Source organism: Gossypium hirsutum, chromosome A11, assembly GCF_007990345.1.
Source record: "Gossypium hirsutum isolate 1008001.06 chromosome A11, Gossypium_hirsutum_v2.1, whole genome shotgun sequence".
NCBI lineage: Eukaryota > Viridiplantae > Streptophyta > Magnoliopsida > Malvales > Malvaceae > Gossypium > Gossypium hirsutum.
The window spans coordinates 21,279,871-21,301,952 of NC_053434.1; the positions used below are offsets into that span (position 1 = coordinate 21,279,871).

Consider the following 22,082-nt stretch of genomic DNA (forward strand, 5'->3'; position numbering starts at 1 on the left):
GAATATTCAGTTAGCATGGCTAATTTGCATGTTTTAAGCTCATGGACTAAATTGAATAAAAGTAAAACTTTAGGGGGCAATTTTGTAAAAATGTCGAAAATGACTAAATTGAAGGGAATGAATTGTTTTATTATCTGAATTAATAAATTGAATGAAATTATCAATTTAAGATTGGGTGAAATCTGGGAAAATGGTAAATTACCAATATGCCCCTAAATCTTGGTATTTCTGCAATTTAGTTAGGTAGGTTCGTATATCCTGAATGAGCATATAAATATGACAATTTAAGTATTGTATCGTATTTTATATGATATTTTGAATTGAATATATGAAAAGGATGTTAAATGAAACATGAAAATGAATACTAAATAATATAAATTAATTGAAATTATTCTGAAAATCTCAGTAATGCATCGTATCCTATCCCGGTCTCAGGTACGGGTATGGGGTATTACAGCACTTCTATTAAGTATCCGGATGGTTGTACGGTCGTTAAATGCGTATAAAGATCAATTTCGCCTTTGTGAGAATGACGAAGAGTTTCTTGGTCCTGAGGTACCATATCTAAGTGCCATAGGGGCATTGATGTATCTTATAAATAACACAATACCTAATATAGCTTTCGCTGTAAACTTTTGAGTTAGATTTAGTTCTTCTCCAACACGTAGACATTGGAATGGAATTAAACACGTATTTAGATATCTCAGAAGGACCATTGATATAGGGTTATTTTATTCAAATGATTCAAAATCCATCAGCTATGCTGATGCTAGATATTTATCAGATCCACAAAAAGATCAATTTCAAATGTGATATTTATTTACATGTAGAGGTACTATCATATCATGCCGTTCAACAAAGCAAACATTAGCTGCTGCCTCTTCAAATTATGCTAAAATAATTGTAATGCATGAGGCAAGCCGAGAGTATGTTTGGCTAAGGTTATTAACCCAACATATCTAGAAGATATGTAATTTGCCTTTACAGGAAAAGATGTTAACTATCTTATACGAAGATAATGCAACATGTATAGTTCAATTGAAGGGTGGTTGCATCAAAGGTGACAGAACGAAGCATATTTTACCAAAATTATTCTTCACTCATGATCTTGAGAAGAAAGGGGACATAGAAGTTCAACAAATTCGTTCTAGTGATAAATTTAACGGATCTTTTTACAAAGACATTGCCAACTTCAACGTTTGAAAGACTACTACGTAAGATTGGAATGCATCAACTGAAAGATGTAATGTGATATTTCCATTAGGGGAGTAAAAAGCACATTGTACTCTTTTCCTTTAACCAAGGTTTTGTCCCACTGGGTTTTTCTGGTAAAAGTTTTTAATGAGGTAACTTGTAATAGGAGATTGTGTACTCTTTTTCCTTCATTAGTTTTTTATCCCACAGGGTTTTTCCTAATAAAGGTTTTAATAAGGCACAATTTTCTCTAATGGGCATCCAAAGGGGACTGTTACAAATAAATGCGAATGTTTATATTCTAACCTTTTCATTTATGAGATAAAACCCCCTCATTCATTATGAAAGTAAATATGCAAGTTGTTTAATGTATGTGTTAATGAAGCAGTTAAATAAGCTTTATTTATTTGTGTTGCATTGAACGTCAATTACTTATAAATAGAACCCTTACTTGAGTGAAAATAATATACGAGAAAATTATTTGTTGATTTGATCTATTGTTTACTTTTTAGTGTTATTTTATTTGATTATTTTATAACATTTATAAATTTTATTGATGAAGAAGGATTATTTTTTTTGATAAATAAGAGAATGCATCATATTGCCTTATATCAGTTTATTCTTATATACGGAACACCAAATTTATCTTCTAAAAGTAATTTCCTAACATGCAATGTAGAAACATCAAGAATACGTAAATTAACATCAATAGATGAACATGTTCTGGCTAGTCAATCAACAACCATGCTTCCTTCTCTTTTCACAAGCTGGGATTTATCAGATTCAAATTGTCGAGATACTTCATTTATTCTCTTGACGAGAGTCATCAATGGCTTACTTCCCAAGCAATCATTAATTATTTCCACTGCCAACATACAATCAGTTTCAATAATCACCGGATGAAGAAGGATGTTTATAATACTTCTTTAAAGTTTATATTTATAAATATAAAAAGTATAAATAATATAAAGCTCTACTTTAATATACATAATATAAAACTATACTTTTAATAAATATTAGAGTTTTAAAGTACATCATGTTTTTGTTTTTTAGGTTTTGTAAAATTTGAGAATTATTAGTGCAATTTTAATATATTTCAAATCCGTTATATTGTTCATGTTCGGAATCTATCTCCAAAATAAAAATTTATCTTTTCTCCTTAAATGTACATAACTGACCACTTGTTGATAGCTCAAAATAAGAAAATTGATAGTCAGAACGTAATAGCCAGCTTGCATCCATGGCAATCCTTGGGTATAAATTTTGTGATCCAAACTCAACATTATTTAGACCCAAGAGTTGTTGGTGTTGGGTTTTCTTGATTCCTTCAGGCTTCAATGCAAAAACTTGGGCTTCTTTAATTTTCTCCATTTCTCGTTGCACATCAAGGACCCCCAGATTTATTAAATTACAGTTCTCTACCTTTCGTTTCACTGCCACAGCCCACAGGGCAACTGAGAGCAAAAACTAAGCTACAAAATACAACATTACAATCATACAAGGTTTTAAGCAGGGTTTAAGGCGGCTACTACTTCCCTTCCTCCATGAATTCATCCTCTTCTTCAAATATTCCTTTACCAAACTTATTTTACTTTGTCCAAAAACCTGCCCAATCCCAAAATCCCACTTCATTTTCAGTTTCACCGTTCATTCTTCAATAATTTGATGTCCATCCCCGAAACCCCATTAATTTCTTCTAATCTTTTATACAAATTCCATTACTCTAATCCCTTTCATAATAATAAACCCACGACTCTTTACCAAAACCCTCCAAGGATTTCCAGAATTATGTGGAGAAACATAGCTAAACATGCCATTTCAAGAACCCGTTGTTCTCAATGGTTTCCTAGAACTTATAGCTTTCTGGGTGTTACTCGGGATTCAGTTTTTCTGGAGAAATTGAAGTTTGGGTCTTTTTGCTCCAGCTTAGGGTTTCTTGATATGGGTGGTAGAAAAATCGGTGAGGTTTTAGGTAATGAGGACTGTATGGGGAAGCCAATTTTTGGGCTTTTGAGGAATGAGATTGGGTGCAGACTTAGAGGATTGTGCCCAAATGGATATGCTAGTGTGGCAGAGGTGGCTTCGTCGACTGATGTTGAAGATGACGTATCTGCTGTTGAAGAAATTAAGGAGTTGTTGAATGAAATGAAGAAAGAACATAGGAGAGAGAATATAAATAGGCGTAAAATTCTTCAAATACAGGAGACAGGAATGGGGGGAAACAAGTACCGAATGTTGAAAAGCAGGCAAGTGAAGATTGAAACTGAAGCATGGGAACAAGCTGCAAATGAGTATAGGGAACTTTTGAAGGATATGTGTGAGCAAAAATTGGCACCCAATTTGCCATATATGAAGTCTTTGTTTCTTGGTTGGTTCGAGCCTTTTCGTGATGTTATTATTAAGGAACAAGAGTTGTATAGGTCAGGGAAACTTAGGGCCGGTTATGCAGCTTACTTGGACCAGTTGCCAGCTGATATGGCGGCAGTCATCACAATGCATAAGTTGATGGGGCTGCTGATGACTGGAGGGGAACATGGATGTGCTCGGGTTGTGCAGGCTGCTTGCCTGATAGGTGATGCCATTGAGCAGGAGGTGGGAGAGATGGACTGCTACTTTTCTCTATATTTGTTTAATATGTCATTGTATTTGGTTTTATTTGAGAATTACATAGTTGATGGAAAGCCTATTGTTTCATGTTTTAGATAATGCTTCACCACATGTTCTGTTGCACAAATTCATGTCCTGTTGTTATAGTTATTTCAGGTTAGATCTTGGAAGTATTGGCATTAGAAAGTAAACTCATATACATAATAGACACTGAGAGGGAAAATAGAATCCGAACTTTTTCTCCTTTTTCCCAAATGAAGAATGAAGCATGAGTTGTTAGAATGACAAACCTAAAGCTGAAGAATGCTGACAACTTGAACACTAGTTCAATTGAAGTTGCGAATGGACCTTAAATATTGTGGCATTGCAAGCAATAGATATTTAAGCTATTTTTTTCCCAAACGGGAGAAGGGTGCTTATATTTTGTTTGTTTAAACCTTTGGTTAAGATGAAGATATTTAAACCTGTATGTTTGGCATGGTTGGGTTATTTTGAATTTGAAGTCTACTGATTCTAAGAATGACCATTTTCTATCTAACAAATACACTATATGTGTTTTTATTTTTATTTTTATTGTCCATTATCTTGATAAGATTATTAGGCATGCCAAACTACGATCCTGCATTTTTTTCTTCAAAACTGGACATTCTATATTGTTACATCATTCCTTTGCCCATGATTTTCAATTCATTGCACATTTTGTATTCCTTATCAGACATGATTCCGTTTCCTCTCTCTCTCTTATTTTTTTGAAATATTTTTTAATGTTACTTAAATCCATATACATGCATCATTTCTTGGTCAATGCAAGTTATAGGTGACTTGGACTCCAATGCACCATTTTTCCATGGCAGTTTCTTTCTTTTCTTTGATTTATCTTCATTTTGGTGACACTTGATGGTGCTGCTTTCCTTGGACCTGCTTCTCTTAATCCTGACCAGCCCCATTTTTTCTTGAAATTTGGCATTAATTCGTAAGCATTTCTATCATTGTTAGGTTAGAATACGCAATTTCTTGGAGAATACAAGGAAAAAAAAGGTTGATAAAGAGGATGAAGATGGAGGAAGTGAATCCAATGCGGCAATTAAGGAACAAGAGAGGTTAAGGAAAAAGGTGACCAATTTGATAAAGAAACAAAAGCTACCAGCAGTGAGGCAGATAGTGAAGGGACAAGACAACACAAAACCTTGGGGCCAGGATGCTAAGGCTAAGGTTCATCTAATTTCATGTAATTGCTGATGAAACATTACTTTTTTGTTAATCCATTGATTTTTAAAATTGTGATCTCTGCTCTTTTCCTCTAGGTTGGATGCCATCTTATCGAGTTATTGATGCGAACTGCTTATATACAGCCTCCAGCTGATCAGTTAGCTGATACACCACCAGATATTCATCCTGCATTTCTGCATTCTTTCAAAACTGTAGTAAAAGAAAACAAGTGAGGACTAATTTCTATGTTTTGATTGGTTCTCACTCGTGTCAACTTCAGATTGATGTAGTCACTTCAAATTGCTGTTGTTGGGTATTTCCTTCTGCAGGAAAACTGGCAGAAGATATGGTGTTATTGAATGTGACCCACTAGTCCGCAAAGGGCTCGAGAGAACTGTAAGTAATTGGGTTATAATCCTTTTTATGAATGATTTATTACATTTTATTATTCTTTTGCTATTTATGTTGTTAGATCAATGTAAAATTCCTAGGCTGACTTGTAAACTAGCATCTAGAATATAAGACTTAATAATGATTAATAGTTTACCATCCTTCTTCCTTTTTTTTTATTTTTGTCTGTGTTATGGACCAAGTAGAGCTGCTACCTTGATGCATTAGTTTGTTTTTCAAACATCTATTGGAAAGTGTAAAACTATTCTTTAATTCTTTCTTTCACCAGGCAAGGCACATGGTGATTCCTTATATGCCAATGTTGGTGCCCCCAGTCAAATGGACAGGGTATGTTGTTTTCTGTTTCATGTCAAGATTATAGTTTGATTTTTCCTTGGTTTGAGGTTTTCGATAATTTTAATAAAAGCTAGCTGTCAAGTTCCAAGAAAATGCACTGAGAAATCTAAAATATGGATTGGTTATGATATATAAGATTGCTTCTCATTTTTCTGGTTATATAGAGCCTTATTAGTTTAGTCAATGCCTGGTGGTTATGCAATTGGAACTCATATAATATTCAAAATTTGAGGTATTTAATGAGAGGTCCAGTAAGATTGATGCTGCCTGTTAAAAAACTGTAGTAACCATTAACCTGGACACAGGCTTAGGATGCTGAACTAGGACAACAGATGTGGCAATTCCTGCTGATGAGATTATCAGTTTAGGTTTTTTTTTTTTCTCCTCAGAGTATAAATCATTTGCATTCCAGTTGAAGGAAAATGTTTGAAGAATAACTTATGAGCACTTTTAAATGAAAAAGTTAACAATTTTTCTATGACAGAATGATTCCACGACATGTTCACTAGATTACTGGGTGCAAATTTTGAAGAAATAGCTATTTCCTTTTTTGTATTAATTAGTTTTCGAAAATTCCTTTTTGCTGGTAATATGATTGATAAGCAGTGATGACCTATCTTTTCTCTATTAATATTACCATTCGGGTAACAATTATGTTTCTTCTTCTTTCTTTTCTTTTTCCTTTTGTAGTTACGACAGAGGAGCATACTTGTTCTTACCTTCCTACATTATGCGCACACATGGAGCCAAACAACAACGAGAAGCTGTCAAGAGAACCCCTACGAACCAGCTAGAACAAGTCTTTGAGGTTGATATTTTAAAAATTGTTAACCTGATGGTATTCTGCTATGGGATGCTAGTACCTAACTACTGGCTCAATTGGTGGTGCTTATATATTTCATTTCATTTGCTTTGGTTTTTTGTTTTTTTGTTTTTTTTTTTTTTGGCAAAGAACTTGATTTTTGTAATCAACATGGTAGGCTCTGGATACACTTGGATATACCAAATGGAGGATAAATAAGCGGGTCCTTAATGTTGTAGATAGAATATGGACTAGTGGAGGCCGTCTTGCTGATATGGTGGACCGCAATGATGTGAGCTACTTTATCCCTTTTCTCTATTTTTTGCCTTTTTTCTAACACTTGGCACTTTTTGGCTTCTGATTGTGCTGTATATTTTATGGTCAATGAGGATGATGTTAAATTCACTGTGGTTTTGTTTTCATTTATTTTGATTCCCTGACATTAAGTGGAAATTGTAATCCTCAAACCTTGCAGGTTCCCTTCCCAGAAAAGCCAGATACTGAGGATGAAGCATTGCTTAGGAAATGGAAGTGGAAAGTCAGATCTGTGAAAAAGGAAAACAGAGAGAGGCATTCACAGCGTTGTGATATAGAGCTTAAACTTGCTGTATGTTCTCTTCACCTTTTTATACTACTAGTATATTTGTGTATTACAAAATCAGACTTATTCAAACTCTTTAAAACTGTGAGCAGGTGGCACGGAGAATGAAAGATGAAGAAGGTTTCTACTACCCACACAATCTAGATTTTCGAGGACGTGCATATCCCATGCACCCATATTTGAATCATCTTGGCTCGGATCTTTGTCGGGGTGTTTTGGAGTTTGCAGAGGGTCGCCCTCTTGGAAGATCTGGCTTAAACTGGCTGAAAATACATCTTGCGAATTTGTTTGCTGGTGGGGTGGACAAACTGTCTCTTGAAGGTCGATTGGCTTTCACTGAGAATCATCTGGATGATATATTCGACTCTGCAGACAGACCACTTGAAGGAAAGTGCTGGTGGTTAAAAGCAGAAGATCCATTTCAGTGCTTAGCTGTGTGCATTGATCTCACTGAAGCTTTAAGAAGCTCCTCTCCTGAGACATTTGTTTCCCATATGCCTGTGCATCAGGTTCCTTCTTTTGCTACCCCCCCCCCTTCCCCATAGTTTGTCTGCATAATTATTTAGATGAGATCATTCATTACGGGCACTACATGAATTGAATAGCTCACCTGTTGGTGGTCAGTATATATATTTATATTTATGCAATTTAGACAGACATATTTTGTTGATAGCCACACAAATATTTGCACACAGAACTGAAAAAAAAGAAAAGAACAAACTATAAAATTGAGCTACATGATGGAATATCAAACTGTTACATGCATTATAGAAGAGTGCCTGCGGTTTTCTTTAATTTTCAGGTTTCTACCGTCTAAACTGCATGCAACTTTTGTCCGTTCTTTTATACTGGGCTGTTTAGTGACTAGCTAAAAATGTTCCCTTCAGTCCATTAATATTATTCAAACAAATATTTAGAATGAGGAATATTTTGAGTTAATATTTTATTTTATGGATGATATATTATACATCCTTTCTTATATACAGTGACACTTCTTTCAACTTTCAATAGCTGTTTGCTGTTTTGGCCTATAAGCTGATCCCTTGCCTGTTGTGTTTTTTGTTGCCTTCCCATAGGATGGTTCCTGCAATGGTTTACAACACTATGCTGCACTTGGAAGAGACAAGGTATCCTTTTTCTAGTCAGAAGTTAGGATTGAAGTTATTATACCTTTTGTTTTTGCTTATAATTTTGGTTTGAAAATTAACTTACAGTTGGGAGCAGCTGCAGTCAATCTGGTTGCAGGTGAAAAACCAGCAGATGTTTACTCAGGAATAGCTGGCAGGTAAGCCATTTTTCTCTTGGTTCAAGAAAAACCTTTTAATACGGATCCTCTAGTTTGAGTTGTCTAAGTGAGCTTTTTGATATATTTTCTTGTTGACTCAGTCCCCCCCCCCCCAAAAAAAAAAAACAACTCTAACAAGTGATTGAAAAATAACCTAGTTGGCCAGCTGTGTCCTTTTGGAGGAAATCAATTGAAATGATTGTTCATTCATGATTCTTTTGAAAACGGAAATAACAGTTATATTAAGTTTTGTTCAACTTTTCAGATTCTGTTACTGCATTTTAGCACTTAAAAAACGAGAAACTGATAACAAAAAAGTTTAGCTAATATTGGATGCATCTCTTAGGGTGATTATGCTAGAGTTTCCATTTTATGGCTTATGCATAACTTTGTTTTGTTTAATACTTTTGGACAATCATAGCAAGCAGGGATCCTAGTTATTGTTTTTGAAGGTAGCAGTTGAAATGCCATTGCCTAAACCTATGCCTGGTAAAATTAGTAATAGCTTTCACACGTCACATTCTATATAATAGTCATCACTTTATCTGGTTTTTGATCTTGTCTAAGAGCTTCTTGACTTATGTTTTATGATTTATATATATTTTAGATGATAAAAATGTTTTCCATATAAGTTCTATATAATAATATAATAACAAAAGAACTCATATTCTGAATGTAGAGTGCTTGATATCATGCGGATTGATGCACAGAAGGATCCTACAGTTTTTCCAGATGCATTGCTTGCAAAAATATTGGTTAACCAGGTATTCCATGGGTTCCTTGTATGATATTTGCAAAAAAAAATTATAGTTTTCCAAAAAATGTGCACCTATTTCTTTCTTGCACTATAATCATTCATAAGGCAGGTATGGCATTGGGAACTTGCTGAATTTATATGCATCTTGACTGGAAGCTAGTTTACATGGTAGTTGATTCTGTTGGCTGCAAATATTAACTAGGTGGATAGGAAACTGGTGAAGCAGACAGTGATGACCTCAGTCTATGGTGTAACTTATATTGGGGCACGAGATCAAATCAAGAGGAGGTTGAAGGAACGTGGTGTAATTACTGATGAAAGAGAACTCTTTGTTGCTTCTTGTTATGCTGCTAAGGTAGGGAAGGAATGCTGGACTTCTAGTACTTTAACTCCAATTAGAGTCAATAAATGAAATTGTACTCTCACCTGCTCTCTCAATTTTATGATAAAATCTTATTTATTTGTCAAACAGACAACGTTAACTGCCTTAGGTGAGATGTTTCAAGCTGCAAGAGCTATAATGAGCTGGCTTGGTGAATGTGCAAAGGTGTGTCTCTCACCCTCTGTTACTTTCTCACTGCCTGTAGTTATCCATTTTTCTATTTTCTGTACACTTCAAATTTTATTGGATGCCTTTTAGCTTGAAATGTTGAACATGAACAGATTATTGCATCTGAAAATCAGCCAGTGAGCTGGACAACTCCACTTGGACTGCCTGTTGTACAACCATACCGAGCCTTAGGAAGGCATCTTGTGAGTATTCAAATTGAGTGTTTGATTTTTGTGGAAACTAAGAACCTGCTAATAGATTTATTTCCAAATAGAAATGAATCTGGTAATAACTATTGAATTTGAGAACTGATAGGGCAGTGGAAGAAGATCGTATTCAAGTTGTTCGACTCAAGAAAGATTCTGATCTGACTTAAAAGAAGAAACAAAATGAATTAGAAATAATGGAAATAAAGAGAAAAACAAAACATAAAATCAAGAAAATAATAAATATTGGGGTGAGATGAAAAACAATTTTGAATGGAAGAAAATGAAAATAAGATGGATGATGGAAAGATAGTCTAATAGGGTAGCAGAAGATCATATTCAAGTTGTTTGACTCGTGAAAGATTTGGATTTGACCTGAAAGAAAAAACAAAACAGATTAGAAATAATAGAAATAAACAGAAAAACAAAACATAAAATCAAAAAATAAATATTGGGGGTGAGATGAAAATAAAAATATTGATTGGAAGAAAACGAAAATAAGACGGATGATGGATCTTCGAACGCTATGAAGCCATCTTAACCCAAAAATGCTTGGATCCCATTTAAAAACTTGTCGCAAGTCAACTGATTTTCCGAACTTGAAAATTTGCAGTTTCAGTGAATAGAATTTAATAAATTTTACTTCATCTGTGTATTTATCAAGAACACTAATACTATTTTGACTCATTTTAGTTTCTTTCCATGTAACTGGCAGATAAAAACTTCCCTTCAGGTTTTAACTCTGCAACGCGAAACTGAAAAGGTACATTAACCTTATCTCAATTTTATGGTTTATACTTTTGTATATTTTAGATATTACCTTTGAAGACTGCATACCTAGCATTGATAAATAACTGAACACAGCATGTCAAGCAAAGATCATAAGACAACCTGGTTTGATGACTGAAAGGATTAATACCAGTCACTGGATTTTTAGTGCAAAAGTAGCAGAAGTTATGCTTCTATGTTAGATATAGCTCAGCATATATGAACCAACGTTTCATATTGCAATGGGGCTAAATTTTATCAAGTTTTCATACTAGTGGCCACTGGCCAGAGAAATTTATGCTTAATAGGTAAACTGTTATGATAATTATTCTAAAATAGGGACTGGGCTTGCTGCCTGCTTTTCCAGTTATATTCCTATAAAATTTTGGATTTAGATTCGGATCTATTATATTGTTGACTTTATAACTTCGTAATTTTTGTATTAAGTTGGATCTAGAATTCAAATTGCACGCTAAAAAATTTAACATTTAGATTGCATTGTTTGAATTCCTTTAATCATGATTTCTGAAGTTGATTGGCCATGAGAATTGCTATGCCAATCTTTGGCTGTTTAAATTCCATAATACGATGCCCTTATTAGATTCACCCTAATTTGTTTAGCATTGTACATTCACGTAATGTTATTGAAAATGAAGTTTGCCCAAATGTTAAAGTGGGTGATTTATTTCTTGTAATAGATTATGGTCAAACGACAGAGGACAGCTTTCCCTCCAAATTTTGTTCACTCCCTGGATGGCTCTCATATGATGATGACTGCAATTGCCTGTAAAAAAGCAGGCTTAACCTTTGCAGGTACTGTAGTTCATTTCATGTTATTTTGGTATTTCATTTTCTTGTTCTTATGGTCAATTTCAAGTTATGCTACATGTATACTTACAGGAGTTCATGATTCATACTGGACACATGCAAGTGATGTGGATAAAATGAACAAGATACTAAGAGAAAAATTTGTTGAACTCTACGAAAAACCAATATTGGAGAATGTAAGTGTCCTCACTTTCTAGTTCCTGATTTGTCTCGTGTGCATGTTAATTTGGCTTAAATTTGTTCACTTTATATTTCTCTGTACAAATTTCTTAAGACCATCCTTGGACTGTGAGCTTTAGGCTTTTTTTGCCATGAAAGATGGAGAAGAGTGAGGATGGAGAATTTGCTAATCAAATGGTTAATATTCATAATCACTTTCCTATTTTAGAGCTTAACCTAGAGATTAACAAATTTTTCATCCTCACTGTTTTCGGTCCTTCATACCAGGCAGAGCCTTAAACTTGTATTTTAATGGTTGGCATGAATAATAGTTTCTTAATGATTTTGAGAGAGAGATTGGTGGTGGCATTGGAAAGGGGATTGAGGGTATGTTTGTTTGTATGGTCACTGGTGTAGTGGGGTCAAAGCTCCTTCCATTATTTATCTATTACCGTCCTATACGTTCAATTTGTAAGTGGGTTCTATACATACGAGCAGTACTAAGTCATGTGTTGGAAAGTAACGGGCAAAAATGTAATGGACAGGGTGTTTAACCTGGCGCAGTGAGGGTGCTCTTTTCTTCTCACTGCACTGCTCCCTCACTCCCCTTTTCACTCTACTGGTCTGCAACATGCGTCCAGATAGACACCAGTGAATATTATTTGAAAATTTCAAACTTCTTTTGCCCTTTTACATCGAATTTATGCTAAATAAGTTTCTGCAACATAGTGTTTTTGTCCCTCATTATTTATTATGTTATTTTTGTAACTTTTTCAGTTGTTGGAAAGCTTTCAGCAGTCTTTCCCTGCATTGTCTTTTCATCCTTTACCTGAAAGGGGAGATTTTGATCTAAGAGACGTGTTAGACTCACCCTATTTCTTCAACTAATCTCATATCTTGGCCTTTGATTTCATCTGAGCCTAGACCCTAAGAGCAACCCCATGCTTTGTGCTACCTCTGGTTCTGTGTGAATATACAACCAGTCGAAAAGGTGAATTATCACGAGAAAATTATCCAGTAAGGAGTTGCTGCTTTACTCTTTGTATGGCATTGTGAAAGATGTTCATGGTATGTAATGTAAGGCCTCAATACCGGAGGAATTAGTTACAGTTTGTACAGTTAGCATGTAAATCAGAGCTAGTAGAGACAAATCTTAAATGGAGGCATTTGCCTGCCCTCACTGAAATCCTATTTTTTGTTATTAGGTAATAATACCATGTAATTATTACAAGTTCAAGATGATGTATACGAGAGTAAAGCATTCAGTAAAAAGAATTTGAAGAAAAACTTAAAGAGAAACCTTTTTAGAAGCTATCTTGAGGATGATTATTTCTCATTTAGTTGCAAATGATTTTTGTAAGTGGTATTCTCAGGCTTTGTGCTTAAGGTAGTATATTTAAGATTTAGCTATTATTGTTGGGGAAAATTTTTTGACAGCTTTAGCTCAGAATTCCGCATGCTATGTTATTGATGTTTTTCTCTATCATTCAACTTAACCGCCATATTTTAAATTTCATTCGTTTCTCTAGAAAATCAAGAAATGAAAAACAAAACTTTCCGTTTAATATCTTAAGCATAAACAAACAGGAAGATTTCATTTGCAATTTTACAAGATTTTAATGTCTACAACATGATTCGAATCAAGCATGAAGAAGTACAATAATGGAAACGATACAATGGGAAAATATATGAAACTTCATTCACTTGCACAACGATCCAACTTCTTACATTGGAAGAAAAGGTTCATCTTCATCTTCAACTTCATCATCTTATTAAATAGCTTATCAAACCTCATTTGAAAACCCAGATTTTCGAGTTACACCTCCAATGATGCCATAAATCAGGTAATCTTCAAAGGACACATGACCATCTCTCTTCTCCAGAGAGATCATGCTGTGCGTTCTGTTACTGAATTCTTCTTAAACATAGCATAGGCATCGCTATACACAGCAACCACATTCGAGAATACAGCAAGCACAATCATGAAAATAGCTAAGATTTTGTCCTTCTTTGTTGCTATAGAGTGGCGATCCCTGAAAAGCCAATAAAAATGGTTTAATGTAAATCTATGTTTAGTATTGAACCAGAAACCAACCGATGATATCTGGCTCATAAGTCTACTGAAAACATGCAACACAAGTAAGAACTTAAACCAACAAAGATAAACCAAGTTAGAGCCAGGAGAAACAAAATCTTAAATGCAAATCAAGTTCTGTATGCAGTTACCCTTATTTTCTCATTACATTTCTGAGCAACTATGTTTGCAATGTTTCAATTTTTGTTTTTTATTCCGATGTGTATGAGCCACTATGTCTACTGTAATATATCATATAAGAAAGATGGTCATCAATGTGAACGAAGGGAAGTAAAATGTAGCGGATAATATATCTAATCGGATTGAAGGTCCAAAAACTCACCTAAGAGTAACAGCAGCAGGAAAAATGAAACCAAGGCAGACCGCAGCAGTTGCTCCAGTGAATTGGAATGCATCCCAGATGCTGGGGATGAAATTTGCACCCAAGAAGATAAGTGTGATGAGTCCAACAGTAGTGAAAGCAAACCTCATATTAGACAGAGCTAGCGGCCTTGCAGATGGGAATAGGAGACCATCCATGTTGAGTCGCAACGGGTAGAAGACGATGGGAAATACAAGCATGAGGTGAGCAGCATAGCTAACACGGACAGCGTCATTAAGCAGGGAGCCATAAGGAATGCCAAGGTCAGTATCGAAGTTGGCTAGCACATCGTCCAATGTCGAATCACCAAATAGAAGGAAGCCGAAAAAGCTTGTCATTATGTAAACAGTTGAGCATAAAGCAAGTGCCGTACGCACAACTGGTTTTATCTGGGTAGAGTCTTCTAGTTCATTATCTATGCTGTGAACTGCAAATGTAAGCACACAAGAATATTGGTGATTCTTATTACATGCACCAATGTAGGAGATGAAAAACACATTGCTTAATCAAGAGTAGAATTGCTTGCATACCATTGTAGTGGCAGATATATGCCGTGACTAAAACAGGGACTACAGTGAAGAGTCTCCAGAATGAGGTCAAATCGGTGACATCAGGTAGCAATCTAGGCATCATTATAGTTCCACTTATTAACTTGATAATGGCTATTCCCACGGTAATAACAAGAAACACAACTGCCAGAGCAACTGATAAGGCAGATGTAAATCTTAAGGAATCTGCAAGCATGAGACACCATAACTGCTCGTTATTCACATTAAACTAAGCAATAAACATGCCATACAAACTATTCAACTTAGATTTATAACCGAAAAAATTGAAAGCATTAGGCTCTGAGAGCTCAAATGATATAATAAAGTGTATTGCTAGATTCTATAAGGACAACCGAGACACTAACCGATCCGTTTGAAACATGCCAATGGAGAGAAGATGCCCAGTGTAGTGACAATAAGGACAAAGGTACGCCCATTCCACCAGTGTTCTCCGAACCACCCTTCAAGGACACCAGCATGGTGAACTCCACTAGATGATGTTCCAGAAAGCACATCACCTTCAAGAACCAATAAACCATCATAAGCTCATAAGCAAATTTACACATTTCCATAAGATCAGGCAAGAGAAAACTATCTAGGAAATAAATGATTGAACAAGAAGGTGCAACCAGATATGTGTATGCAACTAAGTTGAATGAAATGGAAGTCATACCAATAATAATCATGTACACAATGAGAACACCAATGTTGTTAACTAAAACACAGATTTGCAGAAAGATTCTTCCATACTTTCCAAATGCATCCCCCATAAGACTTCCATAAGAAGTAGTTTTTCCAGCCCTACTAAACCTAAGCAAGAACTCAATCGAGGCATCAGTTAAGAATGCCATAAAGATGATCATAGCTATCCCAAGAATCAGTCCCAGAACTTTCATTGTAGCAGGCAAGGCCATGATCCCAGCACCAACAATTGTTGTTGATAAGTTAAACACCGCCCCAGTAAAAGAAGCTCCATTAAATTCATCATAACCAGCATCTTCATCTTGTCGTTTAGGTAACAAGGGAGCTGTATCATCAACAACATGTTTGCTCCTCCTTGACTTCCTCTCCTTCTTTGGTGTTATATCCCCAATTGTCATCTTTTAAATAACCCAAAATTCTCAAAGATTCAACTGTATACAGAAAATTTAAGCCACCTTACAAGCTAAAACCTAGCTTGAGCACGCTTCAGGAGATCTGTCTAAGTAGAAAGTAAAAAGTTCTACTTAATTCCTTCCTAACATAATCCAAAAAGAAAAAAGAAAAGAATTCTAACAGTACTAACCTGCAAAAATATACAAACTTTGCACTGTTTTGAAATCGATAAAAAGGGAGAATCTTCCAAATCTTCTAGACCAAAAGGTAGATCTTTTCCAAAAACAACACCAAAATAATCAATGAATGAACTTAATAAACCGAGAGTTTTGCAAACAACAGAAACTCAAGTGATCTACAAACTAAGAAAAAGGATAAGATTTTAATATCAAAAGCGAAGAGAAGAAAGCAACCCAAATTTCCAACCAACAGAACCTTAAAAACCAAAATTTTGTATGTCCTTGAATTGAATCTAATATAAGCACCAAAGCAGTAATTGAAGCCTAACCCAGAAATGAAAATTAAAATCTTGACCAAACCCAGAAGAGAGAGAATCAAAATATAAGAGCTTTGAAACAAAGAATTGGGGGTTATCCAACAACCAAAAAGCTAAGAAATAGTACTTATATGACCCCCTCGCCCAATTCTTGGTGTGTACCTTACTTTTATAGACAAGGCAAAGAAGGGACAAACTAGGCGGTAGAATGATGTACGGAAGGAGATAGTTCGATAGCGGTAAAAAAAATTAATTTTAAAATATAAAATTCGGTATCTTTAAATAATATTTTAATTTAATTTCGTTCAATTTCGGTTTCCCCCAGGATGATATATTTACCATTATAACGACAAATAAATTTGTTTAATTATATGTTAAAATGGGTGATAAGTGACAATTTTTTTTTTGAGCCAATAAGCAGTAGTTTTGAATCACTACATTTTGATTTATTCTTTGCTTAATTTGCTAAATAAATATTATAGTTTCATTCGATTTTCGTTTTTATTTTTAAATTTTTGGTATCAAATAAGTTTTGATTAAATTTATAAATGAGCGAAACAGTCAGACAATCCATCTTTATTATTTAATCCAGTCAATCTAAACTCAAATTATTATATTTGTTAGGATTACTTTTCTTGTAACAACATATCTAAACTCAAATTATTTAACCTAATTTTCAAGATAAGTCATTCACACTTATCTTAATTATATGAAAAAAAGTAATACATTTCTAATATCATTTTAAAAAAAATTATCATTAAAATTTCAAGACTAAACTATTTAGTTTTTAAAGCGCCTTTATTTTGGTCTAATTTTTTCACTTAATTTTTAATACGTTTTCATTTTAATCATTCAACTATTAAATTTCTAGTGGTGGTTAACTATTCACGATACATCATATTAAAAAAAAATTAAAACTTTTAGCAATGGATAAATAAATATAATTTGACAACTTTTAAAACATTACTTTAATTTTTATCATTTTCTATTTTAATTCTTAATTTTTTTTATTTTTACCCCGATAAGATTAAAAAAAAATTGAATAACTAACTAAAAGTTTACCCAAATTTAAATATGCTAAATTATAAAATCGAAAATTAAATTTTCATCCATAAATATAAAACACATCTTATAATCAATCATTTAACTCTACTAAAAACTCAGCAACGAAAATATTATTCATTAGAGGAAGTATGACAACCAATAATGTCAACGTCATTGCAGAAGGATTAACACATATCTGTTTGTTTGTTCATTATAATATGAGGGGGTAATCAAATAATGAAAGAAAATTGAAAACCATTTCTTTGGTGGAAAGTTATTTAAAGGGAAATTAGAGTGGTTGTTTTAAATTTGGTAGGGTCCAGTGAGATTTTTGTTTGCTATTTGCCAATATGGTATTATAAGTGGTTTCCCTTTTAGATATAAACCGAATTTGGTAAATTACTTTGTATTACTTTTTTGTGTTATATTTATGATTAAAATGTATATATTATTAGGGTAATTATCCCGAATTATTTTTGTTTTAGTTACTTTAATTTTTTTTATTAATTTGATCACCGTCATTAAAAAGATTAATCAAATGCTGATAAGAAATTTACAAGTAATTTTTTTCATTTCCTCTTTATTTTTTTCCCTTTCTAGACCCTTTTTATTATTATTTCTTTTATCTCTTCTTCTCCCTTTCTATTCTTTCTTTTCCTTCTCTTTTTCCCCCTACAAATCCTAGTAGCGGCACTTTCATTATTGCTACTATTAGATTTGGGTGGTCTAATTAGCCAACGAACATTGTCGTTCATCCCTACTTTTCGCTCTCGCCTTTCTTTTCTTATTTCACTTTTGTTATTCTTTTTCTTTTTTTAGAACCACTTAGTCGCCACTCCTTTCTCAACCATTGCTGTCATTAGCCGTTTCATCTCCAATAATTAAACACACTGAAACACCTCTTCTGTCTCCTCTCTCTCTTCTCCAATATAGTTTCTTTTGAAATGAACTCAAAACCCCTCAAAAATTTCATTAAACTGAAATCAAGAACTCATACCACTCAGGACGACGAAAAAGTTAGGTGTAACATCCTAAAATTTTCAGTTAGACACGTAACACTATTTCGATAACATATATAGTGAATTTTAGAGAAAATTAAAAAAAATCAGATAAAATAATTCTTATGAAAATAAAGTGACTTTTGATAAGAGAATTAATGAAAAAAATAAGAATTGAAAAAGTGACAAAATGATTAAATCACAAATTTTGAAAAGTTTAAAGACTAAAGTGTAAATTGATAAAAATGAGAAATGCAAGTTATTATAGATTAATTAGCATAAGCATAAGTTGGAATATGTAATGGTGTGATGAAAATCACTTTTGGGACCAAATTAGAAAAGATTTAAAAGTATAAGAACTAAATTGTAAATTTTTTATTTTTTCAAGGAAACAGTAAAAGTGAAATTTTCACCATTTATGGGTTTACATCAAAGGTTATATGTGACTTTTGAGATTTGTATTGAATAAATATATCTTGTTGTGAAGAAATTGCACTTAAAGGCATAAAATGGGTAAAAAGGTAATTTGACCCCGCAAGTATATTTTGGTCTTTTCTCGATAATTTTATGATGAAAATATTATTTAGACAATATATTCGATATATAAAATTTATTTGGACCATTTGGGTAATGTGTTGGAATAGTGAGCCACATTCTTTTTTTTTTTAAATCTTGGACTTGCATGGGTGAATTTGGGTATTTGACACTTATGTATTTTTAAAAGAAGAAAAAGGAAAGAGAGAAGCGACCATCAACTCTCTCCATGCTTTTGCCCACCAGCCTCTTTCCCTTTCTTCTTCATTCTTTTTGTCTTTTCTTAGTAGTTTGCCATAACCCAACCTCCAAATTTTGAGATTTTGTTAAAATCACTTGAGAAGTCACCTCCTAAAATTATTATCATCATCAGCCTTTGAATTTTCAGCCTAGGGGTTTTGGATGGTTTTATAGAGGAGAGTGAAGCTAGAAAGGAAAAAGCATCATAAATGTTAGTAATGGTGTTTTCCAACTTTCCTAACTTGACTTAATTTGTTATAAGTTGTTATGAGGCTTGGAAAGTTTAGATGCTAATATTTGGTTATGTTCTTGCGTATAAGAATATGAAAAAATGATGAGAAAAGGGTTCTCAAGCTATTTTGAGGATGGAAACAAGTACTTGGAAGCTTGGCTTTGAGTATTTAAGCATCCAAGAGGTAATTACAATTGAATACTCATGCTTCTCCAATATTAGTATGTTTAAGAGATTGGTAAAATTGTGTGATAAGAATGTGAAATTGATTATATACATAAATGATTACAATATGATAATGTAGGAAATTTTATGGCTTAAAGATGTGGAAATAAGTGATAGGGTAAACTTTGACTATAAAGTCAACTATCAAATGTTAATGTACTATATAAATTGGTTGCCGTAGAACAATTAATTAACATATTTTATAATATGTGAATAAATATGAAAATGAGTGTGTAAAGGAATGTATTTAAGTTTCTATGTGTTAAAGTGTTGAAAATAAGTGATTAATTGTGAAATGTGTAATTAACAAGGAAAATTTGTTAACATTTCACCTTGGTAAAAAATTAGATTAATATGCCATTATAGGATTTTTTTTCTTCAATGAGAAAAATTGGTATGTGATAATATGTACATGTAAGTGAAGTTTTGGCTTTGAGTATATGTTTGAGGTCATAATGACCCTCTTAAGTTTGGTAAGAGTATGATGTTAATAAGCAAATGAACATATCATAATGCTTAAATTCGAATATGGAGTTGAACATGCACGTGGAAGCATTTAAAGTGCCTTTATGAGAAATGTGAATATATAAGAGGCACTCAAAGTACCTATATGTGTATTTAGACTATGGGGTGTCTTAATGATCTCTGAAATTTTGAAATTGGATATTCCTCTGATTAATTATTAAATGTGTTAATGTGTAACACCCTTTACCCGACTTGATCATTGAGTTTGAGCAACAGGATGCCACATTCATTGTCGGAGCAACTACAGTCAATTATATAGTAAAATGGTCATTCAAACATATAAACATGTCATAAACACATTTACAATATGATACATAATCAAATTCAAGCCTTAATCGAGCTTACGAAAGCTCATTTGTTGACCTGAGAATCAAATAAGACTAAATTGTAAAGTTTTAAAACTTGGAGTCAACATTGCAATGTCAAGGATTTCCTCATTGTGACGTGACATACTGGCTTGGTGTTGTTGTGATGAAGGGAGTTCCTCATCACGTCGTGGCTTGAAGTCCAGAGATCATCGCGACAACCATTACCTAACGTTGCGACGTGGACCTTGTTTTTGGTACACTTTAGGTCATTTGGTACTTATTTTGAAATTTCACTCAATCATACTTATTTTGTGCACAAGGCATAACTTTACTTGCACCAAACATCTCATCCACATGCTAGAATAATCCATATAACTAATCTAATTTCAACAATCCAATATGACTTCAATTTGGCATCAAACACATCAATATAACTTTTTCAATTTCAACCTATTCAACCATTCATAAACCATTCAAACCATAAACTAAACCATGTTAGTTCATACCCCAAATATGCCATTCAAGTGCCATACATAACCAAATATGCCATTCAAGTTCCATACATATAGCTTAACATTTCATGCTCATATATCTTAACCAACACAAGAACAAGATCAAATCATCACGTGTTCAACTATTGTCAATTTGCCAAAATGACATTCAAACCAATCAAATACCAACCTATCAATGTTATATTCATCACCAATTGTACCAATTCAATTGCCACAAGCATAACTCAATTATTTACTAAATCATACCAATTTAACAAAGTAATTAACATTTTCAAGGTCATGCTTCAATCTCAAATCTAATCAATCAATATCACTTTCATGCCTTAGCATTTCTTTATACTTACCTTGAGTATGACATTCAATCATTTCCATTTCAACCAACTACCAGACATTTCAAGCTTTAAGCTACATGCCAAATTCTTATACAAAGCATACATGCCATTGAAATGGACGTATACAAAAAATTTGTTATTCATCTTCTATACTAAAATTTTAAAATAAATTAAAATTAATATATATTGGTTGCTAGTAAGATAATTTATACCATATTAAATAATAATAAAAACTATGTATCAAACAAAATAATTTGCATGCCATATTAGAAATTATTATTATTATATAGTCACATAATTATACATAATAGTAAAATAAAATGAAATGACATAAAAAAATTACAAGCTAACCTTATAAACTCAAACTTGATTTTTGAAATTAAAAACAATTAATATTGATCTTCAATCTTGATTTCTAATAGCTGTAGGGACACAAGTTTGAGGCTTTTGTAACTATTTTGAACTTAAAATTCGTCCCATTTAACTATAACGACTCAATTTTCTACTCTCTCAGTTTGTTACCCAAGCAGATGAGCAAGTGGCAGAAAGTGGTGTCGCCACCCTATACGACGAAACGAATAACTTTATACCAACAAATTCTGGTGTCGCCATATAGGGTGGCAACATCAATTAAATTTTTTTTACAGCTGCAATTATGTATTGATCATTTGTGTACTTTTGAGGGTGTACCATCTGACAACATAACAACATTGAAAAATAATAATTAAAGCAATTCATTCTTTTAAATAATCTGGAAGGCACTCTATTTTCATAGCTAATTTTTATGTTATTAACGTAAAAAAAACCCTATATAATGTAAATAA

At 33.3% G+C, this 22,082-nt stretch overlaps 2 protein-coding genes across 4 annotated transcripts; one reads left to right on the forward strand and one right to left on the reverse strand.

Annotated features, from left to right (window-relative positions):
- Positions 1 to 2,627: 2,627 nt before the first annotated feature.
- On the forward strand, positions 2,628 to 13,012 carry LOC107891993 (DNA-directed RNA polymerase 2B, chloroplastic/mitochondrial). 2 transcript variants are annotated; one of them, XM_016816942.2, is made up of 19 exons: positions 2,628 to 3,786; positions 4,798 to 5,013; positions 5,106 to 5,239; positions 5,340 to 5,406; positions 5,690 to 5,748; positions 6,448 to 6,565; positions 6,738 to 6,851; positions 7,035 to 7,166; positions 7,253 to 7,669; positions 8,237 to 8,287; positions 8,375 to 8,445; positions 9,125 to 9,209; positions 9,405 to 9,557; positions 9,675 to 9,749; positions 9,866 to 9,955; positions 10,674 to 10,721; positions 11,425 to 11,539; positions 11,627 to 11,730; positions 12,491 to 13,012. In XM_016816942.2, the coding sequence occupies exons 1-19, from the start codon at positions 2,860 to 2,862 to the stop codon at positions 12,599 to 12,601; spliced, it is 3,087 nt and encodes a 1,028-aa protein (XP_016672431.1). In that variant the 5' UTR covers positions 2,628 to 2,859; the 3' UTR covers positions 12,602 to 13,012. The 2 variants fall into 2 exon arrangements, with proteins under 2 accessions (XP_016672431.1, XP_016672433.1); XM_016816944.2 differs by having other exon boundaries at positions 2,631 to 3,786; positions 4,803 to 5,013.
- Positions 13,013 to 13,289: 277 nt separating this feature from the next.
- Positions 13,290 to 16,492, reverse strand: LOC107891994 (amino acid transporter AVT6A). 2 transcript variants are annotated; one of them, XM_016816945.2, is made up of 6 exons: positions 16,003 to 16,492; positions 15,391 to 15,914; positions 15,083 to 15,235; positions 14,700 to 14,903; positions 14,131 to 14,596; positions 13,290 to 13,746 (listed from the first exon to the last, which is right to left on the reverse strand). In XM_016816945.2, the coding sequence occupies exons 2-6, from the start codon at positions 15,815 to 15,817 to the stop codon at positions 13,602 to 13,604; spliced, it is 1,395 nt and encodes a 464-aa protein (XP_016672434.1). In that variant the 5' UTR covers positions 15,818 to 15,914; positions 16,003 to 16,492; the 3' UTR covers positions 13,290 to 13,601. The 2 variants fall into 2 exon arrangements, with proteins under 2 accessions (XP_016672434.1, XP_016672435.1); XM_016816946.2 differs by having other exon boundaries at positions 15,391 to 15,918; positions 16,003 to 16,455.
- Positions 16,493 to 22,082: the final 5,590 nt, after the last annotated feature.